The sequence below is a fragment of the Plecotus auritus genome (assembly GCF_963455305.1).
Source record: "Plecotus auritus genome assembly, chromosome: 4".
NCBI lineage: Eukaryota > Metazoa > Chordata > Mammalia > Chiroptera > Vespertilionidae > Plecotus > Plecotus auritus.
In genome coordinates, this window is record NC_137775.1 from 87,306,599 (window position 1) to 87,328,460 (window position 21,862).

Sequence of the window (21,862 nt, forward strand, 5' to 3'; positions counted from 1 at the left end):
GTATTACCATCCATCATTAATAGAAACTCTGCTTTAAATTATCCTCTAGTAGTAGGATGGTATAGGTGCATATCTATTTGCAATCTCTCCACTAACCTTTATTTTGATTCAGAAATACCTGTTTAAAACATAGCCACTCTAGTATACAGTCTATACCCTTGAACATAGGGAAATATGTCCTTGGCTTGTTTCAAAGAATATAATAACTTGTCTAGTTAGCCAGCCACAGGCCAAGGTTTAGTAAGAGGCATGGCTTCTTTTGATATTGTCCTAGTATGCAAGGCAGTTAGTTCTTCTCTAAAAGGAAAGCCATGCGTATAGCTGTGTGGCATCAAGGTTAAGCAGTTTATACCTGGGATGAAGCTCACTCTTTCTCTCTTCCACCTTGCAACCAGATTTCTTGAGTTTTATGTGCTCATCACCTTCAAATTCTCACCTCCTATACTTTGCAACTTTTCCCAATATAATGTCCTCCTCCATCACCCTAATGAGATCCCTCTTACTAAGAACATAGTATCTCTCCAAATCCAATGGGCAGTCTCAGTCCTCCCCTTAGCAGACCTCTCAGCACTGTCGGACATAGTTGACCACACTCCGCTCCTTGAACACTTGACCTTGCCTGGTTCCAGCCTTTCTTCTAGCCTTGTTTCCCTCCTGCCTCTCCGGTCTCTCATTCCCAAACATCCTGACTCAATCATCTTCCTTGAACAGACCTTTGATGGTTGAAATTCTGTGGGCCTTGGTTGTAGGTCTTCTTCTCTGCTCTCTCTACTGTCTTCCTAATCAATCTTAACCCACTCCTGTGATTACAATTACAAGGCTTGTCTGCCTAGCTTCTGCTCACCTCACTAGTCCCATCTCATGCCATGCTCTGCTTCCTTTTGGAGTCCCAGCCACTCTGACATGCTTACAGCAACTTGATTGTGCCATGTGTTTTCCCATGCAGGGCCTTTGCACATGATCTTCTTTCTGCCTGGAATCTTCTCCCTCCAACCGCCCCTTTGGTTTTTAGCTCACTCCAACTCATGTTTCAGATTTCAGCTCAATTAAATACTTCCTCTGGGATACCTTCCACAAATTTCCAAGGCTAGGTCATATTCTTCTCTTAATAGGATTGTTAGACAGTTCAGCACAGTGGTTAAAATGATGGCCTCTGGAGTTAAACTTCCAAGGTTCAAATTCTGGCTTTGCCCCTTACCAGCTCTGCAATTTAGGGCAAGTTAACCACTCTGTGGCTCAGTTAATTTGACATCATACTATAAATTAGATATTATCCTAGAATCACTTCTAGGAATTGTTGTGAGGATTAAAAATTTTGCCCTAGCTAGTTTGGCTCAGTGGATAGAGCATCAGCCTGTGGACTAAAGGTTCCCACATTCAATTCAGGTCAAGGGCACATGCCTGGATTGTGGGCTCAGTCCCCAGTGGGGGTGTGTAGGAGGCAGCCGATCAATGATTCTCATCATTGATGTTTCTATCTCTCTCTCCCTCTCCCTTCCTCTCTGAAATCAATAAAAGATATATATATATATATATATATATATATATATATATATATATATATAAAATTTCAGACAGTCAGTGCTCAGATCAGTGTCTGGTACATAGTGAATGTTAAGCAAATATTAGTATTATGATTATCTTTCTTGGTAGCACTTTCACAGTCATAATTAAACAATAAACTGAGTAATCTGTAGTGTGGCTCTCTGGTCTTTAATAAAGCTCATCTACTTCATTAGACTCTTAAGTTTCATGGGGACAGGGACCATTCTCTTGTTTTCTGCTGTTCCCCATGCACCTAGCAAAACACCTTGGCACTTAGTAGGATTTTATAAATGTTTGTCCAGTGAATACTTGGGTGAGCGGATAAATAGACTTGCTTCATCTAATACTTTACAACAATAGATATAATGTGAGGAGGAAGGGTGAGAGCCTAGATAAAGTGGGTGCTTAGAGAAAATGGGTACTGTTTATAGCTGAGCAGATCATGGGATCTATTGCCTGGACATTGAAGAGTGGATAGAATTTGAGTATGCAGTGATTATACTGGGGCTATGGAGCAGGGAAAAGTGAAGATTAACAAATCATGTAAATGGCAGAATTATTTTGTTTTTGCCAAACACTGAGAAATACTTTGACAATAATAATTACTACCCCCCCAACTGTGACCCAAATTAATTCTCAAGTATTAGTTTTTGTAATTTTACTTTGCATGAACACTTGAACATCTCTTGCACTATTTTAAATTATGGAAAAGCAACCAGCTTCAGTAATGAAAATATAATAGATGCTTTTTAAACATACCAGCTCTGAAAAATAAAATTCATGCCATGGTATGAGTGAAAGTGATTGTCTTTATTCTGAAGGCAATGGGGAGCTAAATAGAAGGTAAAACGAGATCTGGAAAATCAGCCTTGTGCTCATGTAGACAATGGGGAAGAGAAGAAAGGAATGGAAGCCATTGCAATGCTGTGCATCACAGACAGTGAAGGCCTGGACCGTGTAGTCAGAGGGAGGTTGTCAAAGGTGGTTGGATAAATATAACAGATAGTTATGATTAGGTTTAGAAGCTTAAGTGAGGTTACACTGGATTTGAAAAATTATAAGAAATTTTAGACTCTTTGAACAGTAATAGGACCTTTAGATGCCAATTCTTACATCCCAATTTTGAAATCACTGAGTGCAGTCAACTCCCTGGATTTGCAGGTAACAAAACAGAGAGGTAAAGTGACTTGCCCTAAGTCACACCATTAATTAGTGGCAAAGTGGGGCTAGAACTCATGTTTCCAGTTGCCTGGTCTAGTGTCCATATAGAGAAAGTTTTCCACTTATTCTTATTGCTATCCCACCAGGAAGATCTCATAGCCCAAATGGTACCTATCCCCAGTAGCATTGCTGATTGCTTTTTAATTTTGCCACTACCATATGTCAGCTATGTGGCCTTGTAGAGTTATTCTTCCTTCTAACCTTCCATTTCCATATCTGAAAAGTAGTGATAATTTAGTGGTAGCATAGGATCACTGAGAGGGTTAAATGACATAAGCCTTGGAGAGAACTGAACACCATGCCTAGAATATAGTGAGCTCCCAGTAAATGATAGGGATCATCTTCATCATCATCATCATCACTAACAATTACTATCCACAATCCTATTATAAATAGCTCTCCTGACTCCAGAATAATAGTATTGTCTAGAATTTTAAGAATCCTTGGTTGATCTCTTGAGTCCTGACTGATTCAACCCCCAGTTGCATTTGAGACACAAAGATCTTGCTAGGCCTTAATTTTCTCATCTGAAAAACTAAAGTGTGTGTGTCGGGGGTTGGGAAGCTTGAACTAGAGATGAATTCTAACTTGTCTTCCAATTCTGATGGTATGTGTTGTTTTTTAATATATTTTATTGATTTTTTACAGAGAGGAAGGGAGAGGGATAGAGAGTTAGAAACATCAATGAGAAAGAAACATCAATCAGCTGCCTCCTGCACACCCCCTACTGGGGATGTGCCCACAACCAAGGTACATGCCCTTGCCTGGAATTGAACCTGGGACCCTTCAGTCCGCAGGCTGACGCTCTATCCACTGAGCCAAACCAGTTAGGGCTGATGATATGTTTTTATGCTCTGACCAGACATACCAAGAATGCATTTTTCAATTTTCATTTTCAATTTTCATATCCAGAATAAACAATAAATGTTTAGCAACATACCAGAGTAAGTGACCGTGGTCACTCCAAAGCTCACCAAATATCCCCCCAGCCCCCATATTTAGCATTTTTAAAAGATAAAAAATTAAAAGAGGTAATTTAAAAAAATTCTATATGAGTTTGCTAGACTGTGTGGCTAAAATAGCAGAAATTAATTTTCACACCGTTCTGGAGCTTAGAATTCTAAAATCAAGGTGTTGGCAGGGTTGATTTCTTCAGAAGCCTCCCTCCTTGGCTCATAGATGGCCATCTTCCTCTGATGTGTTCACATGGTCCTTCCTCTGTGTTTATCTGTGTCTTAATCTCCTGTTATAAGGTCACTAGTTATATTGGATTAGGGTCCACCCTAATGACCTCATTTTAGTTAATTACCCTTTTAAAGACGCTGTCTCTGAAGAAGGTCACATTCTGAAGTATTGGGATTTAGGATTTCAACACATCAATTTTGGAGGGACACAACTCAGCCCATATCAAATTCCAACTATGACTAAGCCCTTTTGTGCTTCCTGGGCATGATCTCTAATCTTTATGACAATTATGCAAAATGGGTACTGTGACCCTCGTCATTCACATCAGGAAACTCTCATCATTCACGCCAGGAAACTGAGGCTCAGTGGGGTTAAATGTCTGGACCCTAATTATTAAGTGGCGGAGCTGAAATCAGAACACAAGCCTGTTTGGTATCAAAGCTGCTGTTCTTTCCACTACAGGAAGGAGGGAATCACCTGAGCCCAAAGCCATTAAATTCATTCTCTTTCCAAGTAGAGCTGCAATTGCTCTGCCCAGGAGAACAATGTCCTTCTGAGGACCATGCTGAGCCCATGTCACAAGCTGCTCAAAGGAACTTGCACAAGTGGCTCACGAGACTGCTAAACACCATCCTTTGGGCTGTTTTGTTCCCTTTGAAAGAGAGCTGCTTCTGCTTACACTGCTCCTTTTCTGCCTGAAATTCTTTCTCCATTAGACATTGAAGTATTGCCCATCCTTCAGGGTCTGGCTAGTGACCCTGGTCACTCCAAAGCTCATCCAAGGTCCCCCTGTCCTCAACTCCTGTCATGCTTATCACGTGCACATTACAAGTCACTTTGGCCAAAGGCCAACTTAGAGGCACATCTGACTCTGCTACCTCCTAGCTGTGTGGCCCAGGTAGGTTCTGTAACCTGTCTGGGTCTTTAATATTTTCTCATCTCTGGATTAGGATTAAAATGCCTACCTCACAGAGTTATTGGGAGAGATAAATAAATGAGTTGACATATTTATTGTACTTAGCACTGTGCCTGATATACAGTAGGCATTTAGTAAAAGTGTATCTTTCAAGCTTGCTTCCTTTTAGTTTATATTTCTTTAACTGTATGTTTCATGTCTTCCCAACAAGATTGAGAGCTTCTTGGGGGCAAGGACCAGGAGTCATTTCAATTTGTGAATGCATAGCACAATTTTGGACCAATAAAAAGTAGCCTGTATTCGTTGGTCCAGAAGTGCCCAACACATTTGACACTATTTGAGATATAGAGCACAAGCTCACAAAAGAGGATTTCAGGCAGAGAGCAGCATAAGCAGAGGCAGCTGTCTCCATTTCAAAAGGAACAAAGCAGCCCAAAGAGTGCTGGTTATCAGTCTCATGAGCCACTGGTGGCTTCTGTTATATATTTCATATAGGCTATTGGATTGCATCAAAACTGTTAGGTGGATCACCTCTGAGTCCATACTCCCATTCATCCATTCATTCATCCACTGCTGATTGACTGCCTCTTAAATGCATCCCCCCTGAAGATTCTGTTTCTACATAGTTTCTTTAGTAGAGGGAGAGCTATAGGTTGGTGATGGGAAGGACCAGGGGTGTGCAGAGAAACGTGGAATGGAATGTTGAAGATGTGGATCTGGAGACCTCATGTATCAGAAGCAGGTGGGGTAGACACCAACTCTCAGCTCCCATCCCCCATAAATTCTGATTTAATTGCTCTGGGATGATATTGAAACAACAAACAAACAAAAGAAACTCCCTAAGTGTTGGTTCTGATGCACAGCCAAGGATAAAAACCACTGAAGCAAATGCTAAGCAAATGCTCCAGGAAACTTCCTTCCAGGGTGATGGTACCTGGTAAGGCTCAAGGAGGGTCCGTGTGCTGGGCTGGAGCTAGGAGCAGAGCCCTGGGCTGGAGGAAGGGGGAGGCACCAGGTAGAGGCTGATCAAACATGGGCTCTCTTTCCTCTCTTACCTTCCTAGTTCCCAAGAGGAGAGTAACTAGACTGGACTCCCGAGGGAGAGGGGCCAAGGATTGCAGGAGAGCCTGGAAGGCAGAGCTGTGTAGAGCTTAGGAAGTAAATCATTACCAGGAAGAATCCCACTATTGCCCTATTTAGAAATAGTTTGGAGTCACAACTTGATGATGACCTCACAGATGTGATCATTTTGTGAACAGGCTTTGAACTTAAAAAGTACACAAACCACCAAAACCGGTTTGCTCAGTGGATAGAGCGTCAGCCTGCGGACTGAAAGGTCGCAGGTTCGATTCCGGTCAAGGGCATGTACCTTGGTTGCGGGCACATCCCCAGTAGGGGGTGTGCAAGAGGCAGCTGATCGATGTTTCTAACTCTCTATTCCTCTCCCTTCCTCTCTGTAAAAAAATCAATAAAATATTTAAAAAAAAAAAAAAAGTACACAAACCCATTTACTCCTCTTCCTACTCCAAGTCTGGGTAGGTCAAGGCTGATGAAGCGTTTCCAAAAGAGCAGTTGATCTTAAGCACTGGCCGTTTCAAAGATTTGGGAGAACTGTTTCCTGGCGTGTTTCAGGCCCATTTTACAATGACAGCTCCTGCAGGAGAATGTCCTTAGAGACTGCTCCAAGGAACCCAGACCCTCATCCTCCCAATGCCGACTGGCTGCCAAGAATCCCGACGACCTATTCCTGGCATTTGATGTCAGGGTGTTTGACTCCCCTCTCCCTAACTCCAGCGACAGGAAAATAGAGTCAGAGGAGGCCAGGAAGTTGGTCATCACCATAGGGTTAGATCATATTTCCCAGTTTTTTCTAAGACACAGCCGGCTCACATAGGTTGGTGAATTTTAGTACAGAATGTTCAGGACTTATCATTTTAAAAGAGAAAGAAATAGGGAGTGATATCAGATCATTTTCTCTCTCTTGCTGTTTGTATCTCTTAGTGGTCATCTGTCCTTAACTCCAGGAATTTGGAGTAAACAAGAACATCTAGGGGATTTATGACGAAGGGAGCGCTACTGAAGACACATTGCCATGAATGTGAGATAATGCTCTTCACTTTTCACTGGATAAATTTGGATTTTTGCCTCCATTAGCCAAGTGAAAGATCTTCTACTGCCTTTCTCACAGACAAGAATAGCTTTGAGCTGGAGGGCTAGGTAAGACAAGTGCGTCTTCAGATTTCCCCCCACATGTAGTAGCAACCTCAAAAGCTGAACTGATCTTCAGCCAGTATCACTGTTCTGATTGGTCAGGCCCATGACGTACTGGTTGTCATATATTTTGAAATTACCTCTCTCTCAAAGGGGTGGCATTCTCCTTGCAGGTGGCGAACCCCTCACCTGTGCTGTGTGACTGATGACTGCACACAGCGGTCATCACTCTTCTGCATCCAGAGAACCCCCTCCTCACAGTGGGGGTCTCCTTACTTCTCTATTTCTATTGACCTGTGATTTTGTTGTCACCAAATACTTCCTTTAAGTAAAGAATGTTGATTTAGTCAAGAGCTGTCCTGGGGAAGGCTGGGGAAGATGGGGACAGTGGACAGTAGTGGATGGTGGCCTATACAGAAAGACAAGATGTAGCCACTTAGGGACATTATAATTCTTGCTAATGCAACAAAAGGCCAACATTGGAGAATGGTGGAAAGATATGGAGTCAGCTTGGGTCCTTCTAATACCTGAGTCCCTCCATGGGTGTTGCAAATTAAGGGAGGTTCATTAACCATTCATTTACTAAGTCTCATCCCCTGATTAACTGCCTCAGTATGGAACCAGCCAACACTAAGTTGGGGCCTGAAAAAATTAAGTTGCCTCCTACATACTCCATTCATCCTGGGAACAGTTGCTATCACCACACTGAACCAGCCTGCCCAATATCTACAAAAGCCCACATTCTTTCAACGAAGGAGAAAAAACCTCAGGTAGAGAACTGAGCAATGAGTTGCTATGATTTCCCATCAGCAGACACAGCTGATCTCGAATATCTGTTCCTGTAACCCAAATTGCAAAGCATTTTCCAAAAACCATCGAGTTGCAGAATTTTAAAAATGTATTTGATTGCCAGGTTTGCCAATTGGTTTAGTAACCAAGGCCTTATACTTCCCTCTTTTCGACTGGGAAAAGGAAAAGGAGGCAGCTGGCAGCTGGTGATTGAAACACAATTCTCTCCGGCATGTAAGTCTTGGCAGTCATTTCTGTGTTATCTTGGCCATGGCCGACTGGCACTCTCTGCAGCGCCTGGGCCAAGGACTGCCCTTCCTGATGGCTGCCCTCTGGATTCCACCAGCAGTCAGGATGAAAACCACAGCAGACTGCGGCCTTGGAGCTCTTCATGGCTTTTAGTTGCATTTGAGTCTCAGGAAAGTCTGTGAGAGAATTAGAGGAGGTGTAATTATCCCCCTATCGCAGATGGGGGAACTGAGACTCAGAAAACCGACTTATTCAAGGAAACACAGCTAGTTTATAGTAATCCTGGATCCTAATCCCTACCCATTTCTTAGTCCTGTGCTCTTTTCAGAACACATGGACATAGGAAAGTCAGGAAGGAAAAGAGTTTCCACAAGGCAGTTTCTCCTGGTCCCCAGACCCATGAGATTTGGAATTCTTCCATCTGATAGTCTACTTTTTAATTGCCATAGTAAGTAATCTGATCACCTAAAAACTTTGTTTTCATCACCATCATTATAAAAAGAGAGCTATCAAAAATCAATACACAGGCATAGCCCATGACAATAGTTTGGGGAAGGCCTGGGGAAGGGGCAGGAGAGAGGTGGAGGGGGGGGGGGGGGGTCAGTACTTTTAACAATAAAGATAAATTTAAAAATGATAATAAAATAAAATTATAAGGAAGAGAACAAATAATAAAATAAAAGCAATAGAAAATTTGCAAGGGGCAACAAAAATCAATACATAGGATGGGGCATATTATAATGTTAATATTCTACACTACATACTATGAGACTATAAAATACAACTTACAATTTTATGGTTTAAGTCTAGGATTTTCCATACCATGGGTCATGAAGTCAATTTAATAAAAAATTAAATTAAAAGAAAAAATAAGGATAGACTAGAATTGAAAAATATCAGTGTTGCATGTAGCAAAGGTTAAGTATTAATCTCTAATCCTTTTGTTCATATATTATGTGTACTGGATCCCAAGGTTAAAATTATTTCCTACTAAATAGTCTTTCTCTTTTTCTTATTTTTCCTCTTTCTCTTTTCTTGTTCCTTATCTCTCTCCTTCACCATGTATAAAGAAAACTTACCCCAAAGTCTGCCACCTTTGTCCTATTTACAGGTACCATCGCCTGTCCTCCCCAACCCTCATCCTGCCTCACATTTCCTCACCCAGGGGTCTGAAGCAGAGGCTGTTCTCAAGAGTAGATACCTTAACGCACCTCCTTTCTCTGCTGAAAAGGTCCTTTTGTTGTGTGACCTTTGAGATAGGGTTTGCAAGTTCTCTCCATGTTTTATAAATAACTTGCTCTATCTCTAAACCACCACATTTCCATTTCAGGCAAAGCAACTCAAACTTGAAGAAATGAAACATCCAGGTAGAACCACATTGTGCTTCGTGATCCTTGTGGTTTATTCTTCCCAAGTCACAGCGACCTGGAATATAGAGTCTACTGTTCATCCTTTGGTGAGTAAATCCATGTCTGCTGTATTTTTCTTTGTCACATTTTTCTGATATCCTGGGAATATCACAGATGGGAATGGCTTAAAAAAATTTTAGGGTCTGTGAGAAAATGGGGGTAGGAGAGGTAAGCCTAAATGGACTGTAGTGTATCTACTCATGGCTGACAACTTGTCTTGCTCTGAAATCCCCCAGTCTTGACTTTTTAACTAAACTGCCACCTCTAGGCCTGAAGCTGTACTCTGTGAAACTGACAACAGTGACTGAAAGGCAGATTTTGAGGATTGAAAAGAATGGGTGTTCTCAAAGGATTCATTTTAACTTGAGCATCAGACTATAGCACATTTCAAAAGGTGTTCACTGTGTGTGAGCATCACAGATTGAGATAGCTGAAGGGGCAGAGATATCATCAAGCTTTTTGTTGACAAATTATCCAGGTAGTTTTGTCTTTGGGAAGTTAATGGGAGTTTTTCTTAACTAAAGGGGTGATAAGTGCTGTCTTATTATTATTTTTTTCTTTTGGACATTATTGGGTTATTCCTTCCTTAGCCTACTCCATGTACCAGAGATAGAGTATGTTAGGGGTTATGAATCTTGGGAGATTAATGTAATTCTCTCTGTGTTTCAGCTTTTTCCTCTATAAAGTAATGATAATAGTGGCACTGATTTCCTGTGACTGCTGGGAGAATTAAATTAGTTAATATTTATAAGCTGCCTTAGAACAGTGCCTGGCACATATTAAATACTGTAGCACTGTTTGCTATTATTATTTCTTCTACTATAATGTGTTTTTTTCTGCTGATTTTTTAAGAAGACATTTTAGTGCTACTTTGTTTAGTCTGTCACCATTGTTATGGCTTCATTGGTTGATTTTAGCATTGGAGATGTCTCTTTTTGCCATGCTTTTAATTCGTTGTCTATCCTCTCTTTGTATTGTGTTCGCCTGATCTTTGTCCTTTATTTTTTGTTTAGCTTTTAATATATCACTTTGCTTTAGTTACCCCAGGCACGTGGGGAGAAAGCCAAAGCATGAGGGGATCACAGCAATGGGGTTAGCTTTACCTCTGCTCCAGGCTCCTAGTGCCCTCCCATTGTGCCAGGTTGTCCCTCATTGCAGAGGCCCTAACAAAGGCTCTCCATCTGCCTGGTGGCACAGGCTGTTAGGGGATAAGCCCCTGACCTCCAAGAGTTGCTAGTAGAATTTGAACTTGATCTTCCTGGAAGGTCTCCTCCCTTTAAAAGCCCCCCCCCCTTTTTCTCCCTAGATCTGCATTCAAGATATAATATCTTCATACTGCCAAAAGGCCAAAGACCCCCATAGGAGAGGTACACTTGAGCCCTTCTTATCAGCTTACACTGCTCTAAGCTGCCACCCAGCTTCCATGGCTGGCCTTCTATCATGTTAAATGCATAGTGATGAGCTTTAAGAAAAACAATTATAGCTTTTGAAATAAAATTCACCATTTTGACAATTTTTAAGTGTATAGTTCAGTACTGTTAAATATACTCACATAGTCATGCAACCAATCGGCAGAACTTTTTCATTTTGCAAAATTGAAAATCTATACCTTATAAATGGCAGCTCCCCATTGTCCCCTTCCCTCAGCACCTAGCAACCGCTGTTCTACTTCCTGTCTCTATAATTTTGACTAGTCTAAGCACTTCCTATAAGTGGAATTGCACAGTATTTGTCTTTTGGTGACTGGCTTATTTCACCTAGAATAATGTCCTAAAAATGTATCTATCCTAGCTAATAAAAGGGTAATATGCAAATTGACAGTCACTTCAATACACAAAGATGGCCGCCCCCATGTAGTCAAAGATGGCCGCCCTCATGTGGACACAAGATGGCCATCACAAGATGGCCAGCAGGGGAGGGCAGTTGTGGGCAATCAGGCCAGCAAGGGAGGGCAGTTGGGAGGGACCAGGCCTGCAGGGGAGGACAGTTGGGGGGGGGACCAGGCCAGCAGAGGAGGGCAGTTGGGGGTACCCAGGCCAGCAGGGGAGGGCAGTTGGGGGTCAAGGCCTGCAGGAGAGGGCAGTTGGGGGGGACCAGGGCAGCAGGGGAGGGCAGTTTGGGTGATCAGGCCAGCAGGGGAGGGCAGTTAGAGGCTATTGGGCCAGCAGGGGAGCAGTTAGGCATCAATCAGTCTGGAAGGGGTGTAGTTAGGGGGTTATCAGGCTGGCAGGCAGAAGCAGTTAGGGGCAATCAGGCAGGCAGGCAGGCGAGCAGTTGGGAGACAACAGTCCTGGATTGTGAGAGGGATGTCCGACTGCCCAGTCAGGCATTCCTCGAGGGGTCCCAGATTGGAGACGGTACAGACTGGGCTGAGGGACACCCCACCCCGTGCACGAATTTCATGCACCGGGCCTCTAGTGTGATAATATGCATCAGAATTTCTTTCCATTCTTAAGACCGAATAATGATCCACTGATGTATATCTACCTTTTTTTTTTTATTCCTGTATCCGTCAGTGGACACTTGGGTTGCTTTCACCTCTTGGTCATTGTGAATAAAGCTGCTACCAGTATAAATATGGGTGTGCAAATAGGGGTGGTGGGCTTTTGAGGTGGATGATGTACTTTCTCAAACTTCAATGTGCACATGAATCCACCTGGGGGCCTTCTTAAAATGCAGATTTCAACTCTGGAAGGCTGGGGTGGGGCCTGGATGTTGCATTTCTGACAAGTTGAACTTACTCCTGTCCCAGGGAGCACACTTTCAGCAGTAAGGCTGTCCACTCTCAACTGTGGCCTTAGCCCTGAGTCTGAAGCCCAGCTCTGACCCTCGCTAGCTTTGGAAAGAGTCACTTTTCTTTATCTCCCTTAACCTGTTTCCCCTACATGATATGAGAATAAATAGTATCTCCTCATCAGTTGGTTGGGAGGATTAAATGTCACACACATGTATGCCTTAGCACAATGACAAACACAGAGCAAGTACTTAAGATTTAGTAGTTATTTTTACTATTCTAGTACAAATAAACCTGTGTTAATTAATATGCTTGTGTGAGGAGACATTCCAACAGGATCCTTGTTGAGATAATTATTTAATACTAGTGCCTGGGTGCACAGATTCATGCACATTGAAAGGAAATTAATTAGGAGGTGGCCAGCAGGGTGGGACAGGACAACAGGGGCCAGACACACACTGGAGCCAACCTCCCATAGTCCCTCCCTGGCCAGCCGCATCTGGGGTGAGCCGCGGCTCAGCTCGAAGGTCGTCTGCGGAGTGAGTGGGGTCCCTCAGGCAGGTGGGGTCCCTCAGCTTGGCCTGGGGAGATAAGGCCAAAATCGGCTCTCTGAAATACCCCAAGGGGTCCCAGATTGTGAGAGGGCGGTTCTCGGGGGACGCACTCCGGAATAGGGTTCATTCCTCTCTGGTTCTGGGTGTGTCACCAGAGAACTGCAACTGCCAAGTCACTGCACTCAGCAGCTCTTGCGTTGAGTGTCTGCCCCCTGGTGGCCAGTGCACGTCATAGCTGGTCAGACGGTCACTTAGCCTTTTATATATATAGATTGAGGCAAAGATCTTAAATCTGGGATTCCAGGTCAAGTCAAAGAGGAGTGAAGGACAGGGCCTTGATGAGGAGGATCGAGATCTGGCGACAGCGGTGACCTTTGAGGACCCCTTATCATCAGGTTCCATGGGAATTTTCTTTCTACACATAAAATTCACCTCTTATTCCTGACTGACTATCTACACCCTCTTCAGGCCACTGCCCCACCTCCGTGGTTGGTTGTAAAGTCATGTGGAACAGGTGGGGCGTTTCCTGGAATCGCTGACCTCGTGTCCGCTGGCTGAAGCTTGGCCGTCAGGAGATCCCCTCTGGAGGAGCTGGCCAGTGTCGCTCAGACACTTGTCTGGGTACTTCTAGGTGGGCAAGCCGAGGGAGGCCCAGCTGGAGGCTCTGTTATCTCGTCCAAAGTAAACATTCATCTTAGCAGTGGGAGCCCCTGGCAGGATCTATGTTCCCTCATGAGTCGTTGGCACCCAAAGTTTAAGAAAAATGGCAAGTTCTGGAGTCTCAGAGGTCCTAGAACTGGGGTGACATGAGCACTCACAGGAGGACAAAGCTGCCCCCACCCGCCATGAGCCCCAGGCCAGCTGGACACACAGACACACACCACAGCTAGAGACTTCACACACGTCTGGTGTGCCCCAGCCCAATATCTTCCACAGCGTAAGAAGCCGAGGCTTAGAGTGAGCACGGCTTTTCCCACCAGGAAGAGCAGTGGTGGTGGGATTCAGTTCCTGGTGAGACTCCAGCATCTGCCTCATTGAAGCCCAAGCCCCCAGACCTGGCAGCCAGTCCTCTGCTCCTTCTCAAACCTGGGAGAGCAACCACTACCACGGGGGGAGCTCCTGGGAGGTTTCATTGCTTTCAGTATATTTTCCCAATTCCTCCCAATGATTGCAGGGCTCACAATAAAATGTAGGTTATTCTCACAAAAAGTTGTGAATCTTCATTGGATGGTAGAGAGGCAGGAAGTGACAGAGCTGTGGGAACAGCACTTTGAAAACATGTTCCCTGAAAGTTCCCGATCATCACCACAGATTCAGGAACTAGTTCAGAAGCAGCGTTTCTCAAAGGGTGGCCTCACATGAGGGGATATGAGGTGAAAAAGGCAGGTTTCTTCACACAGACACACACACACACACACACACACACACACACACACACCTGCTAAATCAGATTGCAGAGAGGAGAGGCAAGTTACCCTTATGCTCACAAAGGTTTCAAATACTTTGCATGAGAGCATTGAAATGTATCTTCATTTTAGCAGACAACTGCCAGCACCAATCTTTAGCCCCACTGGGCAATGAGAAAATAACATCTCCACCTGGATCAGCTGACCAAAGGTCACCGCCAGTGGCCACCTTCTCCCAGGCTGAGTCTCCCAACCGCAGCCCATGAAGTGTGGACCAAGAAAGCTTCTGATGGCCACGGCCAGGCCCCAGGGAGGAGGGAGGCAGAAATGCAGTGGAAGACCCTTCCCCTCTTCCTGGGCACAGGGCCAACGCAGGCTCCAGGAGAAGCCGGCAGGAACCAGCCCTAGGTGTGGACGCTCCTCCTTCTTGGGTTGGTTCCTCATATTCAGTGCAGCTGAAATAACCTTATGGGGAGCGAAGGAGCATCTGGGCTTCTAAAATTCCAGTCGTCACCCATCACTGCTCTAGTCACTCTTAAAGAACATTTATGAACTGTCAGGTACAGGTTGTCCTCAGTTCCATGGATGTTAACACTCGTCATCAGAAAGAAAGGGGATGGAAAGAGGCAGTAGAGAAAAAATGCAAGGAAAAGACAGAGTGGGTCCCTGAGACAAACCCACAGTTTTCTGGAGAATCTCCTGATTAAATGATGCTTGTGTGGACAACTGCAGACTTGGAGCCAGGCTAGCTGGGTTCAAATCCTGACTCTGCTATTTAAGGGCTGTGTGACCTTTGCCAAGTTATTGACCTCTCTATGCCTGTGTTTTCTCATCAGTGAAATGTGGGACATGGCAGTACCATAGGCTGTCATGAGAATTAAATAAGTCAGCATACATCGAGTGCTTAATAGTGTCTGGCACGGGGTGTTGAACACATCTTAGGAATCATTATTTTCGTTACCGTTCTGATGTGAGATAACTAGAAAATAACAGTAGACAGCACAGTTAGCAGAATGAGCTCTGCCTTGGGTGAGGTTCTTAGGTGTGTAGCGTTCATGGGAAAGAACACACCTCTGTGGGCAGGAGTTGTCTGGGGAGACCTCATAAAGGCAGGGCTCTTCTATTGGACCTTAACGGGAGTTTGGATTGGGAAGAACGTCCACAGGGAAATCCACCTGGAGGCAGGTGTGAGCTAAGAGACCTGTTTCAGATCAAGGTGTGATTACCAGCTGTGGAGCTGGCATTGAACCAACAGGAAAGCCAATCAATGTCAGTTCTTAAACCAGAAGCCACATGATGACAGGAGATGAGCTTTACAGAGATGCAGCAAGAGGCAGTGTGCAGAAAGAGAGGTCCGTGGTCCATGGGAATGGTGCCCCCAGAGCAATGTGAAGCCTTGTCTCAGAATAGCATTTACTATGTCACCATAACTCATTTCAGTGCTGTCGGTTTATTAAGCATTGACAATCTCCTGACGCAAGCTATTTTTATCCCTATATTATGGGTGAGTACTGAGGCACAGAGAAGTTAAGTAACTTGCACAAGGTCACACAGCCATTTTATGGCAAGGCTCAGATTTGAAGTCAATGTCTGCAGAGTCCTTGTTTTTAACTATTGTGCTTTGTGATGTAATTAACATTTATTAAGCTCTTACTATGTGCCACATTAATTCTCATAACAATTCTATAAGGTCAATACCATTATTATTCTGTTTTATAGAAAAGAAAACTGAGGATCAGGGAGGACAAATAAGTTCCTCAAAGTCACAAATAAATTCCTTAAAGTCACATAGCTAGTCAGTGGCACGGCTTTGTACCAGGCAGTCTGACCCTGAAGCTGGCTCTCAGGCCCCTGTCACAGAAAGCGACCATTGGGGAAAAAAGGAGCAGGGAGGGAGAGAATAACTCCTAAGCATGGACGACCTAAGTGGCCCTAAGGCTGCAGGAATACTCCCGTGGGGACAGGCAGAGTGCCGAGAAGAGGTAGTGAGACTTGTCGAAAAGGCCAAAGGAATGAGTCAGGCATGGGCAAGTAGCACAAGTTGAGAACACCACGATTTATACTTCTTGACAGGACTCAAACTGCAGGAACCCTGAGAAACTCAGACACGGTGATGTCTTCCACTCCTGGAGCTAGAGACTGGTCTATAGAAAGTGAATTCCCAGGTCAGAATACAGAGTCGAGTCCATGGCATTTTCCCCACCCCTGAGTTGCTGTTCGCCCCGCACTCACTCACTGGGCACAAGGTGCTAACTCCGAATCTGCAGCCCTAAACTCAGCTCTAACACGTGGGGCATGGGAGCAGAATGCCGTAGTGGAAAGATGTCTCTACCACTAATTGACAATTTTCTAAAATGTTCTTTCAGGATCTTCAGGAGCATGAACTAGCAGAGGAGGAGCCACTGAGGCAGAAACGAGCGGGTATGTGAACTCTTTCTTGTCAATCACTTCTAGTGAGTCGATTAAATAATATTGGCTCTAACTTTTCCAAACAGTGTGATCTACAATTCAGTCTCAATATCTAGAAGTAATTACAAAAAAACTCCATTCTCTACCAAATGACATTAAAGGAATCTTAGCAACATTCTGATGCCCCTTTCCCCTCCCACCACCTGTGCCCGTCTCCTCGGCTGCCCTCCACCTCCAAAAGCCTACTTCTCCACCCTCAACCCTGCAGCCTTTCCTTTTGCCTTTTAATTTTTAAACCTCTTTGATTCTCACTTATCACTTTATTTTCTGGATCACTTAACCACTAGACTCAAGTCCTTCTCCTCTGTCTCCCACTCTAATTTCCCCACTAAATTTCAAAAGCTGGTCTGGAAAATAGAGGGCTCTGCCCCTTGCAGGTTTGAGGGCAGTGAGAGCTATAAACACCTATGTATACAATGATCCTTGGGGCCCTGTCCCACGTGCAGGACCTGGGTGGGTGTCAGCGTACATCTACAGGCTGGTTTTTCCTCGAACCAGATTCTCCTACTTTTCTCATAGGAACCTTTCAAAAGCATCATCCTGATGCTTTTCTTTCCCTGCATAAAATTCTTCATGGGCTCCCAATTGCCTTGAAGATAAAACCCAATTACCTGCTTGAGTCCTACTAGAGGGACCCTGCCTGCCTTTCCCACATGTTTTATTCCTGTTCCCTTTCACATAGCCAGTGCCCTGCCTGCCACCCCCCTTTGCTTGTCCAGGGGACTCTGACTTAAGTCTCAATTCACATGGGGTTCCTGCCATTTAAGGTCTTCCATCGAATCCCAGACAGGGTGGGGCTGCTTTCTGGGTTCCCACTGCCCTTGATACATTCCCATAGCACAAGAGTGTCCCAATGCTTTGTCATTCTGCTTCCTGTTTGTCATCCCTAGTAGACATGAGCGCCCTGAACTCTGAGAAACTCAAACACGGTGATGTCTTCCGCTCCGTCTCTGTATAGCTGCCCCTGTGTGAGTTCAGAGGATCCGTTCCTATTGTTGAGTCTGCTGGCCTGTGGCTACAGCAACTGTGTAGAAGGTGGAACTTCTTAACTATAGCATTGTGAGGGGATAATTCTCCAGACGTATTGTGACTTGCTTTGCTCAGTCTCGTGGTCTGAAAGACTGGCTGGGCTGCCAAAGGGAGTAGGCTTGTCAGAGGTCAGGGTGGAGGTGTCTGTTAGAGCCCTCACAGCGCAGCAACCAGACCCCACTGCTGTGAAACTAGAACTTGACCACATTTTATCAAGCTCTCAAAACCCTCATTGGAAGGTCATACCACTGATAATTTTCTTTTCCTTCCCTTGTTTTTATTTTCTTTTTTATTTTCTTTTCTCTTCTCTTTCTGCTTCTGGTTTAGCCTTGTTTCCTATCCCTATGGGATCCCCACTCCCCCTTTCTGCACTCTTTGCTTGAAGTGGTCTGCAGCGCAGACGGCACTTTCTGTGCTTTAAAAAGAGTATCATTATTGCTCTAGCCCAGTGGTCGGCAAACTCATTAGTCAACAGAGCCCAACATCAACAGTACAACGATTGAAATTTCTTTTGAGAGCCAAAAACCGACTTCTGCGCATGGGCCACAAAGTTTCAATTGCACTGTACGTGCGCACCCGCACGTGGTATTTTGTGGAAGAGCAACACTCAAGGGGCCAAAGAGCCACATGTGGCTCGCGAGCCGCAGTTTGCCGACCACTGCTCTAGCCCATTAGGCTCAGTGGATAGAGCATGGGGTCCCAGGTTTTATTCTGGTCAAAGGCACGTACCTTGGTTGCAGGCTTGATCCCTAACCCTGGTTCAGGCATGTGCAGGAGGCAACCAATCGATGTCTCTCTCTCATCAATGTTTCTCTCTCTGTCTCTCCCCCTCCCTTCCACTCTCTCTACAAGTCAATGGAAAAATATCCTCAGGTGAGGATTAACGAAAAAAATTAAAATAATAAAATAAAAAGAGCATCATTATGTCTACCCCCGCTTCCTGCCCCCTGTGACAGACTCTTCTTTTTAAAATCAAACTATTGGAGGGTGAGTTCTAGCTCCAGGTTCCTGCCAGCTTCTTCTAGGTCTTGGCTACCCGCTTCCCCAGGGGCAGTGGGGGACCCACAGCTGTAAAAGTAACATCTTCCTGCACTTCCTGTGGCTGTTTGTGACCCATGGCAACAGCACGAGCGGTTAGCCCTTGGGGAGGAAACCACTTCCACATCTAAGGGTTTGACATTCCACAATTTTTCCAGACGTGCTTTTATTAAAAACTCTCATGATGATGATAAATCACCATGAAAACCTCTTTTCCTTTATTACATGTGGTTCTCTGTGCTCTCACGCCTCCAGAGTCCTTTGGGATTTGTTAATCACTCAACTAGCCATTTGCAGGAGATGGATTGGCCTCAGTACTTTTACTAAATTACTGAAATAAGAAATGGTCATGGAGCCCTGGCCGGTTTGACTCAGTGGATAGAGGGTCAGCCGGTGGACTGAAGGGTTTCGGGTTCCATTCCTGGCCAAGGGCATGTCTCTCGGTTGCAGGCTCCCATGGCTGTTTCTCTCTGTCTCTCCCCCTCCTGCCACTCTCTCTAAAAATCAATGGGAAAAATATCCTAGGGTGAGGATTAACAGGAAGCAAGGAAGGAAAGAAGGAAGGAAGGAAGGAAGGAAGGAAGGAAGGAAGGAAGGAAGGAAGGAAGGAAGGAAGGAAGGAAGGAAGGAAGGGCCATGGAGAGGCCCAGGCACAATGCAACAGATACTTGAAACGTGAGTTGCAATTAAGAGTGTGACTATGAGAGGAAGCAATAGGAGGGTTACATGCGGCACATGCCACATGGAGGTGTCGCTTCTGCTTGGTGTGTGAAGTTAGCAGGCTGAAAGCACTGTGCTGATTGTCAGAGTGGTATTCTCCTTCATGTATATTCTCAGCACCCTTTCTGGAGCCTTAATGCCAGAAAGACTGAAACAATGGTTCTGAGAGAAAGAAAATTCTCAAAAGGAATTTTCTTTTGAGACACTGGACCAAGTTTTTAGAGCTTGGGATAGAATTGTCTTTAAAGATTGGATCAATACTCATATTTATTCTGAGAACACTGTGGACTTTTTCCTAAGTCATTTTGTGCAGTTATATAACTTCTTGAGCCCTTGATATATATTTATATCACACACACACACACACACACACACACACACATATCGCGACCCACAGGTTGAGAACCGCTGGCAGGGTCACCTAAGACCATTGAAAAACACAGATATTTACATTACGATTCATAACAGGAGCAAAATTACAGTTATGCAATAGCAACGAAAATAATTTTATGGTTGAGGGCCACCACAACATGAGGAACTGTATTAAAGGGCCGTGGCATTAGAAAGGTTGAGAACCACTGTATTATAGAGTTGTGGAGGGGAATAAATAATATTGTGTACATATTACTTTAAAAATGTTAATGGAGTTATCTAGGGGGTTATTTGTTTTTGTTTGTTTTAATACTTTTTTTGCTAAAAACAAAGTCAACTAATTTACTTATAAAAACAATACTGTATTAGAAAGAGCCTGAAATAGCACTAGTTCAGAGAACTTCCCATGTAACCACTAGAGTCAGGATGGATGCCATCACACAGGAGTCAGCATTTTAGGAAAACTGTTTCAAGACTCTGCTGGGAAGAGAACCCTGCACAGAAGAAGCCCCAGAGGCCGGAGCAGGAATGAATGCACATCTGCCTATAAACCAGAGAGAAATAAGAAGGGGAGGAAGCATCAGAATTATGTCCTGATGACACCAAGAAGTAGATTCTAGACTGAGAGGCTGGCAGAGAGGAGGGACTGATGGAAGCATCTGAAGGAAAAGCCAGCCAGATGGTTTGGCTGCGTGAACTGGATGAGGAGATGAGTGCCTGCCCGGGAGACCAGCGAGGAGGCTCAGCAGTGTGGACTGCCATTGGCTCCGGCCCCTGCGGTGAGACAGGAAGGAGCAAAGGGAGCCCTTGTGAATGGCATTTTGAGAAGTGGACAAAAGGACCTGGAGACAGATCTGATGTGGGTGAAGGGGAGGGATGGTCCAGGTGACCTTCCAGGAGCACAAACCTGGGTGCCTAGGGGATGTGGAGGCCACACGTAGAAATGGGAGTGGGAATGAAAATCTTATTTTGGAGGTTTGTCAACAAACTTGAAATTTAGTCTTAAGGGTAATCTTCATAGGGGACTGAAAGTCAAAGCTACTGGTGAGAAGTCACACAAATATGTCCCCTATGTCCATTTAGAAAATTGTCCACACCAGCTTTCGTTCCAAGTTTGACTGGGAATGTATCTTCAGCCCTGGGCTGAGGAGTCCTCATTGCTTTTAATTCAGCTTCGAAAGGAAAGATCAGTTGGAGACATTTCAAAAAAAGAGATCCAGGATGTCCTAACCCTGTGTGGGAGGTGCTTACCTTTACACCTAGTCAGTGGGAGCGAGGCTCCTACCTCGCTGGGTTGCTGGCCACCTGTGCCTTTCTGCAGCCCTGGCAGCCCGGGTGTGTGGACCGTTTTGATCTGGGTCCAAAAAAGGCTATACATTTTCCAGGTTGAGAAACAGATTTGAGGGTTTTCATGGCTTTAATCCTTCCTGTGATAAGAGGTGGCATGCAGTGTTTGGAGCAGGCCCTGGTGGTCACGGAGCAAGATGAGAAGGCCAGATGTTCTCAGCCTGGTGTTTGAGTTTGGTTTCAGAGTTGACCTTTAATACCTGGAGTGCTTTTTCTTTCATTCTCTGATTCATGTTGTTTGTTTGTTTGTTTGTTTGTTTAGCACTCTCCAAGGTGAGACCTAATTGAAATAGCAAGTTTTGCTTGAACTACCAGCAGACATTGGCAAAGAATGGAATCATTACTTTTTTTTTTTTTTTTTAATTCTCACCCAAGGATGTTTTACTGATTTTAGAGAGAGGGAAAAGGAGAGAGACAGAGAGAGGTGAGAGAGGAGGGGGGGGGGAACATCGTTGTGAAAGAGAAACATTGGTCAGTTGCCTCCCGTATGCACCCCCACTGGGTATTAAACCCCAAACCCAGGTATGTGCCCTGACTGGGAATTGAACCAGCAAACTTTTGGTACATGGGATGACACTCCAACCAACTGAGCCACACAACCAGGGCTCATTACATTTTTTATAATCAGTATTATTGTTTCTATCTGCTGTTTCAGAATGGTTATGATA

The 21,862-nt window shown here is 44.5% G+C and overlaps 1 protein-coding gene across 6 annotated transcripts in view; it reads left to right on the forward strand.

Annotated features, from left to right (window-relative positions):
• The window catches only part of ADGRF5 (adhesion G protein-coupled receptor F5), a 104,482-nt gene that overhangs the window by 35,797 nt on the left and 46,823 nt on the right, over window positions 1–21,862 (forward strand). For all 6 annotated transcript variants that reach the window (XM_080663998.1, XM_080663995.1, XM_080663997.1 and 3 more), the window contains exons 2-3: window positions 9,447–9,572; window positions 16,586–16,640. In XM_080663998.1, the coding sequence (XP_080520124.1) occupies window positions 9,471–9,572; window positions 16,586–16,640 (157 nt within the window). In that variant the 5' untranslated portion in view covers window positions 9,447–9,470. The remainder of the gene's footprint in view (window positions 1–9,446; window positions 9,573–16,585; window positions 16,641–21,862) is intronic.